We start from the raw sequence: 9151 nt of genomic DNA, 5'->3' as shown, positions 1-9151 counted from the left end.
AGAAAAACTCCCCAAGTATTCTCCCCATTTTATTCCAATTCATGATTCCTTTTCGGATGAGAAATTGTTTGGAAATACTCAGAAGGATCTACCTCGATATGCTGACGTTTGGAATTACCCATTTGTGGGTAAAATTTATTCTCTTTGGTCCAAGAGAAGAAAAGATTGGTGCTTCAAATTTAAACTTAAGGGTCCGAGAATACTGTGCGAATCAAGGATGTGGATTCCGTTGACTTGGCGGATTCCATATATTTTGACTAGATGAGTCAGTTTCATAAGATCGAGTGCAGGCCCTGTGCACTCGACTCCTCATTCCACCAGGGCATATGATCTCCATCCAGGTTTATTTTATCCATTGTTGCTTCATTCTTTGTTTATCTTTTTACAACAATGTGTGCACTTGATTGGTATTTGGTTGGAGTATCACTTTGTTTTTCAGGACATGTGTTTTTGCATACAAGTTTGGGGGTATGATATGCCCACATCTGCTCATTCAGGTATTTCTGTACTTTTGATCTTATTCTTTAGTTCTATACATACATTGGGGACAATGTATGATTCAAGTTTGGGGGTATGGAAAAACAAAACACGGTCCATTTTTGTTGTTATGTCATTCTTAAGCATATGGTTGAGCTTTGATTTTGGTTTAAATTTCATTGATAGGCTTAAAGTTATGAACACATGATCATATGACTTAGGGATTTTAAGTCTTGTTACTTACTTTTGGCAACATGAGATGCTTCTTGTTTCAATTTAAACCTATCTTGAGCACACTAGCACATGTCTGTGAGGTATGAATTTTGAGACCAATTATGTTTATTTTCAATGTCTTGAATTCTGTTGGATGACATATTGGATAAATAACTTTGGCATGATATATATGTATAAAATAAAAGAAAAAAATAAAAAATAAAAATAAAAATTCAAGTTTGAATTTTTCACTGAGTAACCGGACCTCTTGCCTCATTAAACAGTGAGTGTTCACGTCAAAAAGTGAAATTTTTTTGGGTTGATTAATAAAATGGCTAGCTTAGCTTCGTAGCCTTTTTGACTCGAGTTAGTAAGTCCTTAGGGGTGTCTTTACACCTAGTGCCCTAAAGCCATTTGGTTTGGGAGACATTGGCCTAACACTCGATACATGGGTCAACTAGAAAGCTTAAGGGAGCTAAGCATTGCAAAGCCTACAACAAGAAAAAAGACAAAAGAAAAAAAAAATGTATGCCTTGGTTGTTTCATTTGATATGAAGTCCAATAAATTCTGAGATGTTGATTCATTCATACTGGAATTATTTTGAAGCCTCATGATTATGTGTTAGTTCACTTTGCACTAATTGAAATTTATGTATCTCAATCTGCCATTTGTAAGTGATTTGACTTGTAAATTCCTTGGAATTTTGAAGATGAAGTTTATAATTTTAAGCTTGTTAATGAATAAGAACCATTATTTTTGTGATGCTTTATCCTTTTGAATGACATAATGATGACAATGTTTGTGGGTATCATTCCTGGAAAACCCTCACGAGACTTCACTCGTCCTCTAGGGAATGCCTAGGGGTTTAAAAGGCTTGTTGCATATGCTAAATGCAATCGTACATCCCACGAAAGATGGACTTATCTTTTTGTTTTTTAGTTTATTTTCTGTTTTGTATTGCTAAGGGACTAGCAATATGTAAGTTTGGGGGTGTGATAAGCGTCGAATGTTGCACATTCAAGCCCCTTAATTTACATATGTTAATTCTTTAGCATTGTTATTTGTTTGATTTTGTTTTGTTTTTGTGTTTTCAGGTTATAAATCAAGATGCAATTAATTCCATTGATTTTGGGCTTAAAAGCACACTTTGAGAAGACCTAGAAGATATGGTTAAACTTAACCAATCATGGTTAAGTTTAAATCAAATAAAGAAAATGATTAATTCGGAATTTCTCAAATTGGAGTCAAAATCGGATTGGATTCAATTTTGGATTCGGCATACGTCTCGATATTTTGGCCATAACTTTCAGCTCAAATATCCGATTAAGGTGATTCAAGCGGCACTGGAAAGCTAACTCAAATTTCTACAAATCATTGTGAAATAGCATTTTCCTAATTCGGAGCGCCGCATTGCCAAATCGCCCCGCAAGATAGGAATGCAATTCTGGGCGAATCCTATTCCGATTTGGACTTAGGTTTTCTTTATCCTAATTGGACTTGGACTTAAATCTCCGAAATTTCTAGGTTTCCTTGGGCTTCTAGGACTGGCTTGCTCCCTATAAATAGACCCTTAACCTTCAAGAGAACGTGTGCTTAGTTTTAGATACAAAAATCTTCTTGGAGGCTTGACAAGTTGAAGATGAGATAATCCATGGCAGGAGGCCATCCTAGCACCCCGATGAGCGGCTAATTCTGTAATAGGGTATTGATGTAGCCCTTTCCAAGCACAATGGTTTGATTGTATTTAATTTCTAGATTTTCAATTTATGCATGTTGATTGTATAATTATGAGGATTGCTACAATTGATTTATGTTCTTAATTATTAAATGCAATTGCTCTTAAATTCCAAAATCAATATTTGTGAAATTCTTCTCTTGTCTTAGAAAGTATTTTACTTTTATTAATCTCAAATCATTCTTGTTTTCTGTGATTATGAGGATGATGGTTATACAATGGGTTTAATTGACATATGATCAATAGGATTTGATAGGCCATGCCTAGGGAAGACGGATTGTACTACACCTTAGTTTAGTGTAATTTAGGTAGACAGTCAGTGCCAACCGAAGATGGGTTACACTTATTCATTGATTGTATGTATCCTGTTATAGAATTTGATAATTTATACCTAGGGAAGACGGGTCGTACCGCGTCTTAGTGGTTAGGTGGACGATCCGTGCCAACCGAAGATAGATTATGCTTATTCTTTAATAAGGTAGTTTCTTGTTTATTTATAACATGCATATAATGAATTTATGGGATTAATTACAATTAACCATTGTTGTGCGGATAGAGGTGAAGTCAATACCCTACTCTCTCTCTCTTATTTTAAATCTCTTTTATTTTCATGCAATTTAGTTTTTAAGCAAATCAAATCAAAACCCCTTTTAATTAAGTTAACTTTGATCTTTTAATTTTGATAATTAAACCCTTGCAGTCCTTGAGGTTCCACACCCTCTCTATAGCCGTATCCTACAAAGATTCGTCCTATTGCGAGTGGTTATTTTTATAATTGATATTTTTGGTCACAAAAATACCACATCAGTTACCCAACTAAAAAGGAAATGGTTTTGTTTAACCCTCAATAAAAGGAAATCGGATTTTCTCCCGTTCAAATGAATGGGAGAAGAGCCGGTTTCTTTAAAAAAAAAATTAACAAAGTTGTCTTTAAAAAAAAAAAAGTAAAATGATTGTTTTGTCTCTATTTTGTAAGGAACCGACGAACTAGGGAGGATTCGGTTTCAAAAAAAAACAAAAGGGCACCGAACACAAATCGGTAGAGAGCCGCACAATGAATTTTTTTTTTTTTTTTATCAAGGTTTTCTCCTTTTGCCTTTTGGGGAGCCGACTGGGAGACTGAGATTTTTTTTGATAGATAGTTTACTGATTTAGTTTTATTTTCTTTTATGTTATTTGTTAAGTTTAATGTTTAGCATTTGATTTGATTATGGAATTTATTTTCGAGATTATGAGTGCATGGTTAATCCTCTAGTTAGGGTTAGGGGTGAAACCTAGTATTTTTGTTGTGTTTTTAGACTATTTTATTTGTTATTTATAGATTAATAATTTTAATTTGAAAGTAAGTTTATGTTGACAAGATCAGTGTTTTGATTCATTATGATTTTTGTTTATATCAAATGCTTACTTTGTTTGATTTGTTATGGTTCGAAAATATATGAATACTTAATTTACTTTGTAACATGTTATTGAAATCAAATTCTTAACCAACCCTTGTTCAATTTACTTTATTTATTTTTTTTTTAGTGCTTTATTGTTTTATCTTCCTATTAGAAAAATTGATTTTCTATTAAGTTGACTAAAAAAATATGTCTCATGAATATGTTTTTCATATTGTTCTAAAATGAATATCTTATTATGTTAATGTGACATTGTGAATTACCATTAGATTAAATAATAATAAAATCATGATGAATTGACAATTCATATCAAATTATCTCATCCCCGAAAAATTTTAAATTTCTTCTAAATTAAATGTTTTTTTATGGAATAAACCTTCCAAAATTATTTTTTTACTCTACCAAAAAGTCAATTCCTATAGAATAAATTTTTTTGCTTCTAAAATTCTAGTCTCACCGCTGACAAATCATCTTTCAGCAATGTTTTGCTATGCTCTTTGTGATATAAAATTTGCTTAACATCTAAAAAATTTAATAACGTACATCTGTTTCTTACATGTTAAGAAACACGTGTCATTTTTTTAGATGATTTTGTATGAATTAACCACGAAGAGCGAATGAAATTTGCAGGCAAGTATTGTGAAATTTAAAATTAGTACACACAAGAAGCGAATATGATATTAATACCACACATTCAAAATATTGGGTACAGGCACAGCATAGGAATCATTCCATTTATGCTTTTGTCAAAATAAAAACCACCATCACAAAAATCTCAGTCGTTGTTGGGGTCATCGTAGGCTTCAAAGTATTCAATGTCGATGTGGCCGTCGTCGTAGTCGTCGTCGTAGTTGTGATCGTAGTCGTGGCAGTCTTCGTCGTAGTAGTTAATGTAGCTGAAGTCGAAGAATTTGCTGCCACCTGAGAATTCATAATACACTCATAACTATCACACAAATGAGTAGCTATATATATATATATAAGACAAATGATCTATGTCCGAAAACCCACCAGATACGTTAGCATGTTCTATGTCCGAAAACCCACCAGATACGTTAACAAAAGAACAACAATCATTAAATTCGTAGTCATCAATGGAATCATGGGGAAGACGCAAGCCTTTAATCTGTTCAGAACATCTTCTTCCCAAATCCCCAGCCAGAATGAGATTGAAACATCGGCGTAGGTCAAGCGATTCAAGGCGAGGACAACCATCAAGGATGGCCTGCAAGCCGTCATTAGTGAGCAAATTTCCAAAAAGCTGGAGGCGGAGCAATTCACTCATGTTCTCTGCTATAGTAAGTGCCTCCCCATCATAATCTCCATTCCTCTGCACCCGGCTGTTGAATTTGAGTGATTTCAGAAGAGGGCAACAGCGACCCACAGCTTTGAGAGCTTCTTTTGAAAAGGGACAGTATGAAATGGCAAGTTCCTCTAGTAATTCAAGTTTTGCAGCCGCTTGACTCAATCCCTCGTCTGAGATGTCATTGCAATGCACAAGCCGAAGGCGTTTGAGCTGACTTGAACTGTTAAAATACCACGAAATTTAGTTTATCCGGACCTCTATCAAACACATTGTACAACAAAGAGGCCCTCACGATTAAAAATTAATTTCAGGCGCATAATTCACATTAAATAAATAAAATAAAAAGAAAATACCTGTCGGCGATGTGCCTGAGGAGCTCGTCGGTGCCGATGTACTCGATGTTGATATCGACCAACTGGCCGCAGCTGCGATCGACAGCGTGGCGGCACATCTTCTGGAAGTTGGGGAACTCCAAGTGGTTGCCGGAGTTGCGCATGTCAATGGCGCGCCACATCGACGGGTCCTTGCAGAGGTTGTGCCACGGGGAGCACACCATCTGCGCGCTCTTCAGGATCTCAATGGTGCCTAGTCTCAGCAGGATCGACACCGTCACGTTCCGGGGCAGCACCAGCCAGTTGCGGAACTCGTCTGCGGGGTCAGGAGCAGAGTCCATCGCGAAACTTTCTGGGAAAGGCTAGGATTTTGGACGACTTGCTTAGAATCCCCTTCCAATCAACATTCAAAAGGATTGTTATTCAGCTATGAGTCTATGACCAAAAATCAAAGCCCCTCATTCTTTCTTGCTAATCTTTTATCTCATAACAGTAACAAAACTTGAGGAAACCCTCCTCACTAATTTTACTCATAATAGATTAAATAAGCATATTATCTTTATCAAAGTAAGCATTATCATATCTTATTATATTCTACATTTAATTGTAAAATATTGTTTTATTATTAAATGATATTCTAATGAAAGTAATTAATTGTCTCTTTTTTTATGGAAAAGAAAAGAATAAGGGGAGGGTGGGTGGGGGTAAAGAGGCAGCATCGTGAAAAGAAGACTTAATAATTAAAGCAAAAGAAAAAGAAAAAGAAGAATAGGCTTTGGTTTAGAGGAAATCCTGCCGTTGATTTGAAAAAGAACAACGAAGAAGAAGGCAAATGTCTCCTAAATATGCCAGCTAAGCGACGGCATAAGACAAAATAAAAGAAAGCAAAGCTCAAGGGAAGCATCGAAGAGAAAAGAAGAGGTGTAAACTAGATAGGTCAGGTAAAAGAGAACGTTACCCAACAAATGGCTTGTTTGGAATTGTGTTTGAGGAGTTTAAAAATACTTTTAACAATCAAAAAACTCGTTTAAAGAAAAAAGTCTTCGTTTGGTAAAAAAAATTAAAAACGTTTTTAACAGTCTAAAAAGTCTAAAAATTGTCAAAAAATACTTTTGGTAAAAGCTTAAAAATAAAACTTTTGCCCAAAAGCTCTTTTTGACTTAAAAGTTCTATTTTTTCAAACGCAATCTCAAACAGGCTCTAAGAAGGAAATGGTTTTGTTTAACTCAATCGAATTCTTTCCGGTTCAAATAAATGGGAGAAGAGTTTTTTTTTTTTTTTTTATGACAAAATTAAGTAACAGAAAGTGAAATAATAGTTTTGTCCTTATTTTTAAAGGAACGGAGAGGATTTGGTTCCATAAAAAGAGGGTGCCGGAATACAAATCAATAGAGAGCAACACGATGAATTTTTTTTTTTTTTTTTTTAAATCAGGCTTTATCCTTTGGGTAGTCGACTGAAAGATTGTAAGGTTTTTTTTTTTCAGAGATAGTTTACTAGTGTAGTTTTAGTTTTAGTTTCTTTTATGTTATTTGTTAAAACATTTTGATTATGAATTTATTTTCATGATTATGAGTGGATAATCCTCTAGCTTTTTTTTTGAGAAATAATCCTCTAGCTAGTATGGGTGAAAAGATGGTTATAATTGGTGGTTATTGGCATTTTACTAATTGCTAATTTGCTAGGCGGTTAGCAATTATAACCGCTTTTTAAAAGAAGAAATTAAAAACAAAAAACAAAAAACAAAATGAAAACGACTTTGTTTTTATGGTAATTTGATAATACCTTGCAAAATATGACATAGTTTTATATATATATCGTTTAACGGTAATAACCGCCTGCCTTTTCATCCTTACTAGTTAGGGTGAAACCTAGTATTTTTACTATGTATTTTTAGACTATTTTATTTGTTATTTATAGATTAATTAATGAATTTTTGGGATAATTTAATTTGGAAGTATTTTATGTTGACAAGAGTGTTTTGATTCATTATGATTTTTGTTTATATCAAATGCTTACTTTGTTTGATTTGTTATGGTTGGAAATTATATGAATATTTAATTTATTTTGTAACATGTTATTGAAATCAAATTCTCAACCAACCCTTGTTCAATTTACTTTATTATTTTTTTTATTAGTGCTTTATTGTTTTATCTTCCAATTAAAATAAATTGATTTTCTACCTAGTTGAATAAAAGAATAATAAAATATGTCTCATGAATATGTGTTTGATGCATGTTGCTTCGTTTTCATATTGTTTTAATTATTTTATGTTTGCAAAAAAAAAAAAAAAGTACTTTTTGTGTTTTCTTTTTAGTACCTTTTTTTTTTTTGTGTGTTTTTAGTTCAAAAAATAATAATAAAAAAATATTTTTGTGCTAATATTTTATCTCAAAAGAGTAACAAAACTTGAGGAAACCCTCGTCACCATGATTTTCTTTATTAAAGTAAACATTATCCTATCTTATTATGTTCTAGTTCTTGCATTCTATATTTAATTGTGAAACATTGTTTAATTATTAAATGTAGAGCTTAAAATGATATTATAATGAAAGCAATTGCCTTTTTGTTGGAATAGAAAGCAATAAGAAAAAGGGTAAAGAGGCAACAATGTGAAAAAAATTACTTTTTTTTTTTTTTTAAGTGAAAAAATGGTCAAAATGCAACAATTGCTTGTCCTTTTTTTTTTTTTTTTTTTTTTTTTTTAAGTTAGACCAATTGTGGCTATTCTATTTAGGTGTGATCATAGTAACACCTATTTGCTGAGTCGCACATGAAAGGCCTAAAAGGTGGAAACCGTAAACGTTCTTTCAAATCCGACTGAACTATAGCTTGACTCAAGGTGATTTAAGGTGATTTACAAGGTGCTTTGCACTAATCAAGGTAATTTATACTAATAAAGCATGAAGATTTTTATTACGAAATTTGAATCCATGCCTAGTTCAAACCAAGTTGCATCATGCCGATAAACCAAAACTCAAGTGTGAAAGAAAATGATAATTTGAAGACTCCTTTTTAAAGAATGTTACTCCCAAACAACTTATAATAGAAAATATGAAAGTGGTTTTTAGGTCCAGGCAAATGTAGTCAATTGACTTGAAAAGAGCGGTAAATTATTTTTTTCTTGACAAGGAAGCAATGTTTTCTTTGAATGAAATGTAAAATCTTAAAGATTTTATATAATTTATTCACGTGAAATTTGGAAACAAATTCAACTTGTCTCATTTATTAAACGTGAGTAATGCTATATATTACAACACTATTTTATCATTATCTTACTATGTTGAAATGACATTGTGTGGATTAGATCAAAAATTATTAATAAAAAAGAAAAAAAAAAATTCATGATGAATTGACAATTCATGTCAATGTATCTCAGACCTCAAAAATTTAAATTTTTTTTTTTAACTAAATGTTTTATATATATATGGGATAATCCTTCCAAAATGAATTTTTTTACTCTACCAAAAAGTCATTCTTTTAAAATAAATTTTCTAATTCTAAAATTCTAGTTACGCCCCTGACATAGCATATTTCAGCGTTGTTTTACCATGCTCTTTGTTCTATGAATCTATGAAATTTGCTTAACATCTAAATTGGTCGCATGGTGCGAAATAATAAAGCTAATAAACTAATAATCATTGTTCTTATTTCTTTAGTTTCTTTAGACTATACCGTCATGTTTCA

At 32.5% G+C, this 9151-nt stretch overlaps 1 protein-coding gene across 1 annotated transcript; it reads right to left on the bottom strand.

Moving 5' to 3' along the window:
- Positions 1 to 4482: 4482 nt before the first annotated feature.
- Positions 4483 to 5988, bottom strand: LOC132168838 (F-box protein SKIP19). Its single transcript, XM_059579896.2, has 3 exons — positions 5486 to 5988; positions 4838 to 5352; positions 4483 to 4747 (listed from the first exon to the last, which is right to left on the bottom strand). The coding sequence occupies exons 1-3, from the start codon at positions 5803 to 5805 to the stop codon at positions 4602 to 4604; spliced, it is 981 nt and encodes a 326-aa protein (XP_059435879.2). The 5' UTR covers positions 5806 to 5988; the 3' UTR covers positions 4483 to 4601.
- Positions 5989 to 9151: the final 3163 nt, after the last annotated feature.

Source organism: Corylus avellana, chromosome 1 (genome assembly GCF_965113065.1).
Source record: "Corylus avellana chromosome 1, dhCorAvel1.hap1.2, whole genome shotgun sequence".
NCBI lineage: Eukaryota > Viridiplantae > Streptophyta > Magnoliopsida > Fagales > Betulaceae > Corylus > Corylus avellana.
The sequence above is the reverse complement of the archived record's forward strand: the minus strand, read 5'-3'. Positions and strand labels throughout refer to the sequence as shown.

What these genes read in the sequence shown, in the direction of transcription:
- LOC132168838 (XM_059579896.2), bottom strand. Translation starts at nt 5,805, where the DNA reads ATGGACTCTGCTCCTGACCCCGCAGACGAGTTCCGCAACTGGCTGGTG. An exon ending in CTCAGGCACATCGCCGACAG is followed by an intron (nt 5,353 to 5,485) that starts GTATTTTCTTTT and finishes GTATTTTAACAG; the next exon opens with TTCAAGTCAGCTCAAACGCC. An exon ending in AGAACATGCTAACGTATCTG is followed by an intron (nt 4,748 to 4,837) that starts GTGGGTTTTCGG and finishes ATGAATTCTCAG; the next exon opens with GTGGCAGCAAATTCTTCGAC.